Source organism: Ixodes scapularis, unplaced genomic scaffold (assembly GCF_016920785.2).
Source record: "Ixodes scapularis isolate PalLabHiFi unplaced genomic scaffold, ASM1692078v2 PGA_scaffold3__209_contigs__length_174095766, whole genome shotgun sequence".
NCBI classification, from domain to species: domain Eukaryota; kingdom Metazoa; phylum Arthropoda; class Arachnida; order Ixodida; family Ixodidae; genus Ixodes; species Ixodes scapularis.
Window position 1 is genome coordinate 28,737,069 of NW_024609868.1, and position 14,742 is coordinate 28,751,810.

The 14,742-nt window shown below is 42.5% G+C and overlaps 1 protein-coding gene across 1 annotated transcript; it reads right to left on the reverse strand.

Annotated features, from left to right (window-relative positions):
* Nucleotides 1-588: 588 nt before the first annotated feature.
* On the reverse strand, nt 589-11,809 carry LOC8030846 (ornithine decarboxylase). The gene is made up of 10 exons (XM_029992530.3): nt 11,698-11,809; nt 9,640-9,744; nt 9,046-9,142; nt 8,316-8,392; nt 6,928-7,094; nt 6,140-6,274; nt 5,330-5,495; nt 4,753-4,906; nt 4,076-4,179; nt 589-1,763 (listed from the first exon to the last, which is right to left on the reverse strand). The coding sequence occupies exons 2-10, from the start codon at nt 9,721-9,723 to the stop codon at nt 1,380-1,382; spliced, it is 1,368 nt and encodes a 455-aa protein (XP_029848390.2). The 5' UTR covers nt 9,724-9,744; nt 11,698-11,809; the 3' UTR covers nt 589-1,379.
* Between the last annotated feature and the right edge of the window lie 2,933 nt (nt 11,810-14,742).

Here is a 14,742-nt window from a genome sequence, read left to right on the forward strand (position 1 = left end):
GCCATCGAAAGGCGGCCAAACGAATTCCAAGAAGGCTTTGAGTAAGTAGTATCTGGTCAACGTTCGATAGAAAGCCGAGTAGTTTGTCATCAGATGTCTGACATGCACCATTGGATTACGTCGTTCAATTTAAATGCAAGTGACCAATGGTGAAGCGTGCCGATCACCTTTTAATTATCGCTGGTTGATAAAACGTTTAGTTGTGAATCTACAAGTTCTTGCAGCCAAACTTAAGATAGTCGCCTAACGACTGTCTGCACTGGCCCAGTTGTACAACCACACGTAGGGGAAGTACTGAACGTTCATATGACTATTGTCACTGTTAACGTAAGAAACCAATTCCACTTCAAGCGTCGTGATCAGTTCTTCTGCGTTCGTATCGGCTAATGCTGCAATCTGATTGGTTGGATGACATGCTCGCAATTCGCTAATCTCGGCTATCAGCGGCTCGTCAAGTAGATCAACAGCTGGAGCTATTCATAGAGGGTTGGTCTTGGTCTTGGAGCAGTTAGCTCTGGCTGTGGCAGTATCTCTTGGACGTACCAAAAAACTAACCTGTCCTGTAAGAAATTAAAGAGAGACGCATAATTTATTTACTCGGTCTTTATTCAACATCATTTATACATCAAAGACAATACTGAAAAATAAACAACACGCGGTCAGGAGACCAAAACAGAACCAAATAAATCTTCAACTTCTAACATCAAAAATAATAATAATATTAATAAAATGATAATAAAAATATTTCCTTGCTCAAACCCCCCTTTTTTCCTCTCTCTGACCATCAGGGTTAACCATTTCTGCAAGAGCTATAAAATCACACTTTGCTTCAAGAAACAAAATTCAAAAGCTAAAAGAAAGAAAAAAAAAAGTCCGATAAACAACAGGGACGAAGATACAGCCAAGTGGGACTTTTAGGTAGACACATGATGATGATGCATGGTAATAAAACCCGAGACGCAGGAACACAGAAGGGGACGAACACAACACAACGTCTCAAGTTAAGTATTGTTGCAGCTATGATGATGCCTTCGTTTTAAGAGCCCAGTCGGCGAGACATCTCAAGCCCTATCATAAGCTGAGCTGGAATTCTTCAGAATAGACACCCGTGCATACTTGAAGATATCTTATCTTCAAGTAGACACACAGACAGTGCTCGTCTCGTGTGTTTCTTCTTCGTCCTCGTCTGTTTTTCACGCTGTTATCTTGTCTTTTGCGTTAACTTATAAATTAATAGATTTTTTTGTCAACTAAGTTATGAGTGCACCCGATTTTTTTCGATCTATTGTCATTCTTGGGTTTATTGGGCGTTGTTTCTTTCGAACATAATAAACCAACTGGCCCAAGACCACCCCTTTGCTTCGGATGATCTTCGCAAGCTAAGCCCAATCTTCAATCTTCGCACGCTCGGGGACGTCGAAAATCTCCTTCGGCTCAAAAGCGACTTGGGGACGCTTGTTCCGCGAGCGTCGCACCTTCACCACCTGTTCCAGGTGGCCATACCCGCTTCGCACAGGCATGGAGTCGACAATCTTCTTGACCACCGCTGCGTCATCTGCGGACGTGATGTATTTGACGGGCGGGAAACCGAATCCGTTGAAACCGCAGGCCAGCACGAGCGTGTAGGCCCCCATGTTGTCCATGAGCATCCACTCGTTGACGTCCACCTCGAAGAAGGGCTGCTTGTCCAGAATGCAATCCATCGGGTTGCACGTGGCTGCCCAGAGCGTCGTGAGCACCTCGCGAGGTCGGTCGTGGGGTGGCTGTGGACATGAGCGCTTTCTTTGTTACAGACTCTAGTTGAGCTAGCGGGTACATTTTGGTGAAGAGTCAGCTTGGAGTTTCAGATAGGAACGAAGAAAGGAAGGAACTGAACAAGACATCTGATTGGCATCTATGCTTCAGTAGGCATCTTCACACGCATAACTACATATTCTTATTGGTATTATGCATATGTGAACAGCCTCTGAAGAAGGCGAATATGTATATGAAGAAGAGGTGTACTTAAGCAAAGTTGGTAGCGATTGTTTCCTGTCTTGTTCTTCGTTCGTTTTTGTGAGTTCAAGCTGGGGGGGGGGGGGGGGGGGATCCTTCTTTAATGTTTTATACTTGCTCTAACTTCGAAATGTACCTCCCCCCGCCCCCCCCCCCCCCCCCACACACACACACACGCACACACACTTTATGTATTGTCCCTGAATGGGGCCTTTGAATGCATATTGAATGAATGAATGAATGAATGCAGTTATTTCCACCCCTCGGGTTCGGTGTCGGTGTTAGACGGTAAGTGTTGCACTTAACGTTTTGTAGCGAATGATGCGAAACGAGAGTTTCCGCTGTCGCCTTTGCGCGTGCCTCGTGTCACCATCGCTATCAGAGTTATTGTAACGATTTTGCTAAAACTCTCTAATATCAAACCATTAAATTAATAAAGGGTTTTCTGTAATTTCCTCCTTCGGCGAGAGCGGCGACGTCTCGAAAGCGGCCGTAGGCAAAAGAGATAATCAGTTCGAACAAAACACGCACTGGCATCAAATAATGAGATCGCCTGTTCTATATAACAGTATAGTATTCGAAGTACTGCGCCTATTTCACCTGCTCAAACTGCGCACAAGCAAAAGTTGAAAATGATCGTGCCATACGAAGTTTGCCAACAAACTCCAGCTAATATTGCAGCATACGAAAAATGGTAGTTTGTAAATAAACGTGTTATATAATTATGTACAGTCGTAAGATATATGAGCGGGAACAACCCGTCATGTTTATTTTGAGCACCTGCCAGTCACTAAGGATGCTTTGATAAAAAGCTGAAACTCAAAGTTTAAGCTATTGTCTCTCAACTCTACAAATCGAGAGAAAAAGGAGGTTGTGGAAAACTCAGCCACAGAAAAAGAGCAGATGGAGTGCCGCCCATCATATTATTCACGTCTAACAGTGGTTAGCTGACAAGCAGACCCACTACCCTTAATCATGAAAAGTTAAGGCAACTTATATAAAGCTATATACTTCCAACACGACAAATTTCTAGCATAGCTTGATTTTTTTTTCTGCAGTTCTACACGCACTTTGTTACTGACTGGTTTGTATAATGGTGTGGATTAAAGGTGTCATTAATTGTATCGCTAAATTCTTTAATGAGCTTGGTTGCATACAAAAAAACTCGCGTATTTCGAAGTAGGTTTGACTGTATTGTACGTTTAAATTCCATCGCCAGTTTGAGCTGCCATAGTCTTATTGAGTGTAATAAAGATCTTGGGATACGCCACTCTCGCACAATAATTGTCATTGGTAAACCTATATTTGAATACGTTACCATTAGAAGCCTGTTTTGACGAGACCCCGACGGTGTCTTTTGTTTGCCAGTGCCGGGAAGAGAAAAAGAAGGATGGAGAGAGGGTGACGCGTGCGACGCTCCCATTAGTCCGAAGCGCTGACGTCAGCTCGCGTCAGCCTCTCTCTCTCTCTCCCCGGTGCTGACAAACTTACAGACACCGCCGGGATTTCGTCAAAACAAGCCCTCTCCTGCTGTTTTATTCATCTACGATCTAGAGATTTTTGGATGCGTATATAGAACAGTGGTAAATAAATGAATATTACTGTTTAATCATAGTCACCGGCCGCTTAAAGAACGCAGGGTGTGGCGTGTCCCCAGAACTTCATTACAGTCATTGTGGCATTTGTGAATAAGAACGACGAAGAACCAACCAGGAAGCAGGAAGCGTGATCATAAACCACATCGTGCGTTTCTTGAGCTGTCAATGCGGAGCGCAAGTTTGTCTGCTTCTTTAGCAGGGGTTCTGGCGACGTCAGAACACCGAGCTTCGATTGACTTTGAATGCTTGTGTTGAGGTCTATCTATTATACTTCAATCGGAGCCAGCCAGAGTTTGACGACTTTCTGACGTAACCGCAACTCCTGCGCAAGAAGCGGACAACTTGCTCTCCCTTGGCAATGTATTACCGTAATGGTAAAATCTCAAGTTGTCGAAATGACGCTGATTGCGGAGGTGAGCTGGTGAGCGACCATACTGAAAGTCACCGTAGATGATGTGACACAAGAAAGTCGCTTTACTCACAGACAATGGCTTGTATGTGATGTCCATGAAAGGGTACAGGTCTCGTGGGATGCAGTTGTATTTGCTTTCGTTGATGAAGACATTTTCGTGTCGATGCGCGACGCCTACAAGATATGGTAAAGAAACAAGTATGGTGGATCGAACATTTTATACAGCACTTACAGGAACGTGATCACTGTTTCACCGATGCTTTTGGGATGAGAAAGGGAAAAAAACCTTAGTTCCTGATTAAAAAAAAAAAAAAAAAGAAATCCATGGTCGTTATCTTGGTGGCACAAGATTACACGGATAACCTTCGTATCCACTAACTGCTATACTATTTACTAAGAAGGCGGCAACTACGTGTACTATTTCAATGTTCTTGAGATAAAATATTCACCCTTCCCCGGGTATAAAAGACCATACCCTCCATTACCTGGAGATTTCAGTAAGACCACAGCATGCAACGGCAATCTCCCAAAGAAGAATACCTGTTCCTGTGAACTTTTATAGGATGTGTTTTATCGATACGTTATCTTGACATCAAGGGAAACACAAATTGTGTCTGGATCACAAATAAATAAAATCTGTACGACTTTATTTGTTATAATATTGTTGCCACTTCCCGATTTTCGCCTTCTACCCGCCATTCAGTCACAAAAATGTCAAATTAGGAATGTATCACAGTATTCACTGACCGTCGATGGTGACGTCCTTTCTTCTTTTGGCTATCACCTTGGTGACGAGGGTGTAGGCGGAAGTGACAAAGAACTGTCCAGGTTCCCCGATTATCTTGACACCACTCGACAACGGAAAGTGCTCGTCGATGGCGCATTTAATGGTCTCAGCCACCTTACACAAGAAACAAAACGAAGGAACAGGTTAAGCTTACTACAGTTGTTATCCCGGAATTCGGACATGAACTATATCTTTCAGATTAATTTTATTTACAATTTTAAAGGTTTCCTTGATTTAGCAGTCATGTGTCCAAAGGTTTGATATTCAGTCTAATGGTGGCGATCTGTAACATCATATTCTGCTTTTATTGAACTCTTTTTCGTTAAGCTTACACTTTAAGCTCTTTTTTTTTTTTCACACCCAATTTTTTTTTTTATTCCTTATTCGGGTAGAAGCGTGGCGGCAGAACAAACATCAAATGCGCCGTGGGTTTTATACTATTGTAACACACTGCCACGCGAAGTTTCGAACTACAAGAAGCCCAAGACAAGTAAATGCGCTACTAGTAAAAGCGACAAAAATAAGAAAAATTATAACCTGCTTGAATTTTTCGAGTTTCCGAACACCGCCGGGAAAACCACCGCCAATGTCCAGCATGGTCATCGAGAATCCAATCCGAGCGCCAATGTCGAAGACACCTCTCGCTTCTTCTATGGTCTGAGCAAATATTTCTGTATGCGTGAAGGAGCACCCGACGTGAAACCTGCCAGGATAACGTAAAAAAAGAAAATGCAATCGGAGAACATAAGGATAAAATAATTGATTATCAGGACAGTGCCGGTATGCTGAGTTGTTTCAAAAATGTATGCTGTTAGGAGGAATACAACAACAACTCTTGGATAACAAGGCGTTAGTGCAAAATGTTTGACGTCACCGAAAGAAGGCCAAAGCGGGACAAAGATTGGACAGGAATGCCGCGTCAGCGTTCGACTGGAGCTCGGGCTCTCGCTGATTGGACACGAGCCTCGGCCGAGCGCTGACGCAGCAATCGTGCCCAATCTTTGCCCTGCGGTGGTCATACACGCAAGAGCTGTATGATAATCCCTGCCATACAGATGCAGGCCTTAGCCCTCCTAAGGCCTGGTGTGGGGATACAATAAAAAATAAATTGTACGATCGATTGATTGATTAAATGAACAATTGATCGCTTGATTGATTGAGTGAGAATAAACAAATGATTGACTGTTTGATTGACAAATTGATTGATTGTGTCAGCAAATAATGAATTGGCTGATCGATTTGTTGGTTGAATAAAAAAAGATATATTAATTGATTGATCGATCGATCGATCGATTATTTTCTTTATTTATTGATTTCATCTTATGAAAGTATACGGTTGCGACATACGAAACTCCGACGATGTTGAGGCCCTTGAAAAACGCCAGCTTCATGAGCTTCTCAACCTCGTGAGGATAGCTCCCGTATTTGGCGTTCATGGTTTGGTGACTGCCGTATTCACTTGCAGCGATTCGGAGAAGCAACCTGGTGGTCCAGAAGAAGATAGGAAACCAGGCGAGGTTAATCTAACAAAGAGATACCGTAGAGAATTGATCGTCGTAAGTTTGGTAAACAATCCATGCACATACGAAAGAAATCAATCAAAATCACCACCATACGGTCGTATGATTAACCCGGACGAATAACACGTTGTTTTACTATTGAAGATTGAGACAAGTAAGAAATATTTTGAGTGGCGACTAAGTTAGCGTACGCGTTCTTAGTTGATGCCAGTTCATTTCCTATGTCTGGCATTGCAGAATAACTGAAAGAAAAGCCGATGAAGATGCGACTGAATTAGTTTGACAAAAAAGTGTCGCTTCGTGATGAAGACACAGGTCTTTTCTTTTCCACAGCTCATTATGACTGCGTGCTATGTACATGTCTTTGCGGTGATTCCGCTAATATCTGAGCTCGCTATCGAGCAATTATACGCATTAAGATACTAAACTTAATGCTATGAGGAGCAGGTTTCCCTCTCGCTCGCTGCCTCAACCGTTCTCTCTTTCTTCCCGCTCCTCCTTGATATTAAAGATCCTCTTTTAACTTTCTAATGGTAACCTAATGGTTTTTTAAGAGACCGCTATTCTTAGCCCCATTAAAAGTTAACAGAGCCCACACAGGCAACCAAAATCTACCTTGCATTCTTGTCGTTGATTTTAGACAGTTCTTCTTCGGAGTCAAAAGTCATCAAAGTAACGCCGTGCTTTTCGGCAAACCTCAGATGGGAAGTGCACTTGACGGTGTTGGCGTACACAACGCGGTCCGGAGTAACACCCATGTCCAGCACCATTTTAATCTCTCCCTGATGAAAACAAAAGCCAAGAGACGTTAAACGATGTCCGGGCTCACGGGCACATTGCAAGTATTTTTTTTTTTATTTCAATATATTCCAGCGTCACGTCCTGGGTATTGTTTGCTTACTCTAAATGCCTTTGAATCTTGCCAAATTTAATTCAAAAGAAACAGAAGGAGCCAGAGGACTTCTTTCTATGTGAGTACAGGACAGCTGTGTGGCGCTGCCTAAAGTGAGTGAGCTGGAGACTTGACATTGGAGGGTGTTCAGACGAACTAGGGTTACTCCAATCTCCAGTCGATAGTACCGACAAACGACACGACAGTGCCGACCTGTTCTACATTCTTGCACTACACTCTAAGAAATCCCTGCGCGTCTACTTCCCGGCAGAACACTCATAGAGCCAATCTCTTCGATCTACAAAATCAACACAGCGAATGATGAGGCGAAACATCCGTTTAAACCTAAAATTGAGGTCTGCGCTGTGGGATTACGCAATCCAAAGCGTCATGCTTGCATTGCGTAATGCCACAGCGCAGAATTGATTTTGAGGTCTAAACGGATGTTCCGCATCATCATTCGCTGAGCTGATTTCGCAGATCGAAGAGATTGGGTCTTTGATCGTTTTGTGGGTAAGTCGACACGCAGGCATTTCTTAGAGTGTAGAATATACCTATTTGCACGTACATTGTCCATCAATATGGAAGGCCCACTGAGGAGCGCGCGGATGAGACGGTGGTTGATGAGGGCATTGGGCGCGTTGTGGATACTTCCCCATCACTCCAACGGAAGCGAAATTCGATAACTCAGCCAAACTGAACGGCAGGCACTCACGGAGTGCCTGCCGTCGCTCGGAGCGACATGAAATTAAAAAAAAAGCACAAGCAGCGCCCCCCCCCCCCCCCCCTCACCTCCCCAGCCGCCACCTCAGCCACGTGTTCCGAGTGGGTGTTCGACACAGTGTTATACAGTGGTTACAGAGTTATACAGGAGTTATACAGTGGAGACTACATAACTTCAAGCACGTATGCAGCTGTGTTGGTTCATGGGAACGCTTAATTAACCGTCCGATAATTTCTTGGACTACAATTCAGGGCAAATTCATAGACGCCAATTGAAAAAAAAAATGATTAAAAGCGGGTTTGCGAGCATAAACACCGATTCTACGTAAATATAAGGAACACTTGAAATAGGCGTCAATTAAAACAGAGAGAAAACAGAAATAGTCACCTTGTTGGAGCAGTCGAAGTTGACCCCTTGTGAATTTAGTGTTCGCAGAACGACAGGATCTGAATTGCACTTGACGGCTGAAGTGAAACGATCGAGGTGATGAAATCATATGAAATGTTTTCCGCCGTTGCTTAAGCTAATCTCAATACCGTAACGAGACCAATCAACTTGAAGCCGAACACGCGTCATATTTGTACGCACGACATACATAACGTAATTATAATACGATGTAAAGTCACTAATTAGTGCTCTTTATCAACGACTCACTCTCTGAGGTCCTGTTTATCTCGCCTTAAATAGGGTTCCGTGGTTTCGGTATAAAGCGATTAATAAAAAAAAAAAGAAAAAAAAAAAAAAGGCTCCCGAGTCACTTTTTGCCCGGTACACAGCCTTCACAGAACTGTTCGCGAGGCTGCTTTTTCATTTAGCAACCGCATTCTTTACGTGGTTTCTATATCTGAAAAATACCTAAGCGTTTTCCCAGTATTCGGGTTGCTCACATAATCTCTGGAAGTTAAGAAATCCCATGTCCCTCTCCCATTTGTTTAAAACGAAAATAATTAGAAGAATATTTGGTAAACGATTTATTTTCACCCCATGCTGAAAACAGACACCAAAAACGATGTTGAAAAAAATATTCCAAATACCCTCAAATTTGAACAACAGAAAGCTGAAAAGAATTGTCACCTCACAACGGAACCTCGAAGTGTGCAAAATCAAGCAGACTCACCGAAGTACGGAGTAACTCGTGGAAGCTCTTGCCGCCACAGGTCTACTTTGTACTTCATATCGCGCACGTCACAAATGAAGAAAGCATCGTCCGTTGCCTGCAACACAAGCGACGTGGTACATTAACATCTCGCAAGAATGTTTCCTTTTTTTTTAATTTGTGAAATAAATTGCATTGAAACGTTTTTATATTTCCACACCTCCTATGTTCCACATATGTGTGAGCTGTAGTAATATTTAAATAGATAAATATAATCAAAACAATCTTACTCTATTCAATAAGCTTTGGAGCATGCAAAAATATTTTTTTTTGTTGGTTCTAATGTCAACTTTGTGGCTCGTATGTTTATTTCTGCCTTTTGTGACGCAAGGACGCAGATTTGAATGAATTAACATTCGGGTGCGAGCGGACGAGACATTCGCCAACTTATGATAGCTGCGCGTTAAACCTCCCACAATATGTTCTTTCACAAAAAAAAAGAAAGAAAGAAAGAAAGAAAAAAAGAAACAGAGACCAGCGCCCTTTTGGTCCAGAAGAAATTAAATTTTTTAGGCAAGAATACACTGCTCGAAGGTTGTCAGAAACGGTAGCTACCTGTTTCCTAATTATCGTCCGTGCGACGTGATGCACCTTCTCATCGATGTAAACGGATCCGTCGCTTTCAAACTCGTTCTTCATTTTTCAGAATTTTTGTATTCTCTGAACAAAAACCAAACAAGCAAAAACGGTTAGAACAGTCTATCCGAGGAGGAGTCATTTGACAATAATAATTCAGCAGTTCATTTGTCACGATATGAAAAACTTATAAACGCAGGGCTCATGACGCTCACGCTTTCTTCTCTGTGAATGGTTCTGGGGCGTTTTTTTTCATTGGCTAATGCAGCACTATGATTGGCTGCTGAACGATAATGAGATGCACAGAGCTCACGACGACCTTTGTTTCTTTGGCTGTCTGTGACTATTGTAGGCCTCATGGAGGTAAGAAGCTTCTGGAGGCGACATGACGCCCCCAGAGGTGTGGTTTTACTGCGGTTTGGCTCATCACTGGGGGACGTGTCCCTCCCCATTCCTGGCTTCACCTCTAGTGCCGTCAAGTCGCCTCCAGAAGCTTTCTACCTCTGTGGCAGACGTTTCTACGCGGGCGCCGCCATCTTGAATTGCGGAACTTCCGGTATGAGTGAAATCCTCGTTTTGCTCTCTCCAAACCACTGGAAGAAGCTCACGTTTTAATCGCGACGGCCTATCGTTGTTGTTTTGCATTTTCTTTATAATTTTACTTGTTCAAGGTTTGTTAACTACGTGAATGGAGACGAAAGTGAACGGAAAATGACCAAAGTGTAAACTTGGTGAGAGGTTGAGTTTTTCCGTGTTAGAAATGTTGTCGGTGGTTGTCCGTAAATTGGCAAGATGCTTTCCCACCACAAACTGTGAAGGCATCTCGCCAGTTTGTCGCGTTTTTCATTAAGCGATGCGTTACAACTACAGCCATGCGGGTGACCCGGTTTAAACCCGTAAAAGCAAACATTTCCATAATTTGAAGCGGGAATGAACAGACGACACTTGTTGTCCGTTCGTCTCCTGTGGTTCAAATTATGCGCAACTCAAACCAGCTCGCATGTTTCTGAAGTGTATTTACAAACACTTTCGCACATTGTAAATCCGAAATCTTTATTTGTCAATTATTGTAAGACATATAGAGGTTTCTTAAACTTGTTTTACACACTTTTTGTTTTTCTACGAGAATGCGTGAAAGCAACAGTAATGTGTTCTGTGCAGGCGAGTCATACGGCGATAAGCGCGACATAATATAGGGTCCCATCGTCATAATAAGTCGAATAATTCAGCAGAATTTCATCATTCACTTTTTAATTTGTGAAATAAGCATATGGTTCAAATTAAAAACTTGCTGAGCGTCACTAAAAAAACTATAAATCAGTGAATTTTAAAATCTCTAGAAATCGCAAGAAGCCAAATATAAAACACTTGAACAGAGGACACTAGTGTAGCTTTCATTTTTTTTATAAGCAAAAGTGTGTAAAATTTATATTTTTGAACTCCATGGTCTAACCTTCACAAACATTCAGTTGACCTCCGATTTGATTTGCTTGGCGTCGGTGACAACGTGTTTCTTCAGGTAAAAAAATTAATATATATATATATATATATATATATATATATATATATATGTCTTAGTATTTGCTTCCAAACATATTCATATATACCCTTTTAAAAGTTGTGTTTGCTGAAAGTGAATTTGCGCCTTGCCTTCTCGTATTCCGGTTCCAGGCTGAAGACTAAGAAGTGTGCGTATTTAAGCCAGTAGTTTATTCATATTTTATGAGGTTATAAAATAAAACATGTACGACTGTTTCGCTCAAAATACATGTTGCCGCGAACATGCCTATGAAATATTCGTAATGCCAAAAAAAGTTTGACTGTTATGCGCCCAAGCACTTTGTTTTCGGTAAGGCTCAGCTTTTTTGGAAGACAAATATGCTTCAAATAAAACATCGGCCTCAAAATAAAACAAACACCGATAACATTTTGAGAGGGCAACTAAAACCACGAAACGGACACAGTGGTAGTTATATGGTTGCCGTAACAAAGAAAATAGTAAATAACGCGAAGTATAACTCGCATTTAAGCTCTTACCTCTGCTGCCAGTATTGTTCACACACCGGGCGTGCCTTGTTTGGGCTTGAATGAAGAGCTTAGCGTCAAAGACCCCTCTCGAGAGAGCCGACAACGGTTTCGCAACTACTCCGGCTTTTCTACTTTCTCGCCGAGCGCATCTAATCTATGCGCATGTCCAGCGCTTCCTGATGAGAGGAAACAAACAAAATACTTACATTCAAATGTACGTCCTCCCTGACAGCCTCCTTTAGTCCTGACCTCAGTGTCCGCGCTATCGCAAAATACCGCGGTGACCCTCCGAATCTTCTTAGTCTTTGTTCCGGGAACCAAATGATACCGAGAGGCCGTCTCGTAAGTGTGGCCAGATAATGCAAACTGAATGCGCAAGATAGGTGAAAGAAAATCTCGAGTGTTTTGTAACGGCGCTTACAATAGGTTCCAGACCACACGTTTATACAAAGACGCAGAAAGGTCGCGCCTGGAGGCGAAATTCCCGCTGCGGGCCGTATGTTGGAACCATAGAGTTATTATATTGTACGCTAGAAATTCAACTGCCGCTAATGCCTAAGCGACTTCCGGAATGCAATTTGAAGCAGACAGCAGCCAGTCAACTTTTGCGTAGCACCTGAGCATTCCTATGGGAAAGCGAGCGTGCATCTGGTCTCTTGTTATTTGGGTCGTACCGAATAGTGCGTACAGCCATTGACACTTGTAATTCTGTTACCGCATTTTTCTTTATCAGTGAACTACGTTACACTTAGCTATTTCAGGCCGAAACCTATGTTTCACAGGAGGTATATAAACACGAGCGACGGCGAATCTGAGCAAAATAACATTTGAAATTAATGTCAAGTGGGTTCAAGGTTCGGCAGCATTCCGGTGACGCTTGCATATTGCTAATATGCCAGCCCTGTCACATATACGAAAATGGCCCCGTCGTGCACCTCTACGAGCGGTTAAAACATTTAAAACGTAAAAAATAAAGTACGTGGGACATGACAGGTGTCTCTTTTTATTATTTCCTATGCCGAGCCACCTCTATCGGGTACCTGTTTTCACGTTTCTCCCTATTTTCAAATATTTCAAGCTCGCGGGTGATGTTTTGAATGCAGAACAAGCATCTTCGCATATATGCACAGCCGAGAGAATAAAGTCATGCCTGTCTATTGCAAATCGGACTATATTAACTTGACCTTCACTTTATTTTGATTTTCTACATGGACAGGGCGTTAATAATTCAGTGTTACCGCGTAGTTCTTGCCGCCTCTTTTGGTTGTCCACATTTCCTTCGTTCGCTAGCTTGGTACGTAAATTCATCACGCAGGAAAGCTCCGACGCCTTGTTAGTGTTAAAAGCGCCCGACACTGCACATAAATGCATGTATAAAGCTGTTTTAAGCACTGGATTCAACGACATAAACTTGACAAGAAAAATCTGTAATCGAGATATATTTGTATTTATGTAATTAAGAAATGTTTGGAAGTATTCACTACGTTATAATTATTCGTAACAATCGCTCATATAATCAAGCGCAGAGCAAACATGCACCCGCTTTTCTTCGTAGAAATGCGTTAACGGAAGTCAATTTTTGACTGCTTCCTGTCTGGTTCAATTTTTAACAGCACACTAGCGCCAGCTAAACCACTAACGTACATTATGATAACTTTATGTTTGAAACATATAAGAAGGTTAAAATTGTTTCCAAACATAAAACCAGTCAATTGAAGCGCCCGCCACCTTTTCTGCACGCTGGGGAGCGTCTCCGCAACAACACTTCAGAAAACAGCCGCGCTGTGGAGTAAAGATGGCACTTCAATCAACTGATGACTAACATTCGAAGGAAGGTGAGGATCAGCTGTATGCAAACATCTGCCAGAGTTTACCAGCACCGAAGTGTCATTGAAGGCGTAATCACACCAACCTTGATAAACACGTGCGTTTCTGAAGGTTGCTGTGATTACGCCTTCAATAACACTTCGGTGCAGGTAAACTCTGGCAGATGTTTGCATACAGCTTATCCTCACCTTCCTTCTTTGTGATTTTTCCTTCAGCGTTCTTATCGGTTAATGCCGTAACCTCAAAGGCGTCGGATCGAAGCGCGTGACAGCCTACAGTCAGAGTGCACTCCTGTCGTGGGGAAGAGCTGTCACGTACGATCGCACCGTTGCTCTGATGGCCACACGTGGACTGTAGCATTCGACATTCGCCGCTTACAAATACACAATCGGGCGTGAAATCGCCATGGCCCAGCACTCGTGTGTACGTCCCTTTTGGAAATAGACAAAAGCAGGCGCCACGTGCACAAACACTAGTCAGAAACTCGCTATCAAAATTGTCTCTCTATTCATCCCCAAAACGATAACATTTAAGAAAAACGTATCCTTTATTCTTTATTTTATTCATGGTGGTCCTGCAGCGCCTTTGGGCATTATTGCAGGGGGCGAATAAATACGAGAAAAACAACTTAGCATTTGCGGCACAAACAATTTCACAAGACAAGGCATTGAACTCCTATGGGTGTTACAAAAAACAAAAACAAAAAAAAAAAAAACGAATTTTTGCTCAATTTTGTTTTGTTGCGAAGTTCGCGCATTTTATGCTTGTGATCAATTCGTTCGGATATGTAACTTGGAGGTAATAGATAGAATGAACTCTTAATGCTTGTTATATTATTATGAATACTCTATAAGAACTTTAGGAGCAACTTGTTTTGTGTTTGTGCCAATGGATACCATCCTAACTCTTTAATCATGTTGGTGACACTCTAAAAACGGTCGTACCGCGTCAGGACGAATCGAGCTGCACGTTTCTGAATTTACTCTAGTACCACAACGTTGTTTTGCTGCGAATGGTCCCAGACGGTGCAGGCACATTCCAAAACTGGCCGTACATAGTTAAGGATTTAGTGGATTTTCTTAAATTTCGGTTCAAGAATCCAAGTGCACGGCCTTACAACATTATCAATGTGAGCGTTCCAACTGCCGTCACCTCATAGTGTGACACCTAAATATTTAACTGCTTGGTTCTATGGTAAAAATTCCTCATTCAACTTACAAGTTTTGA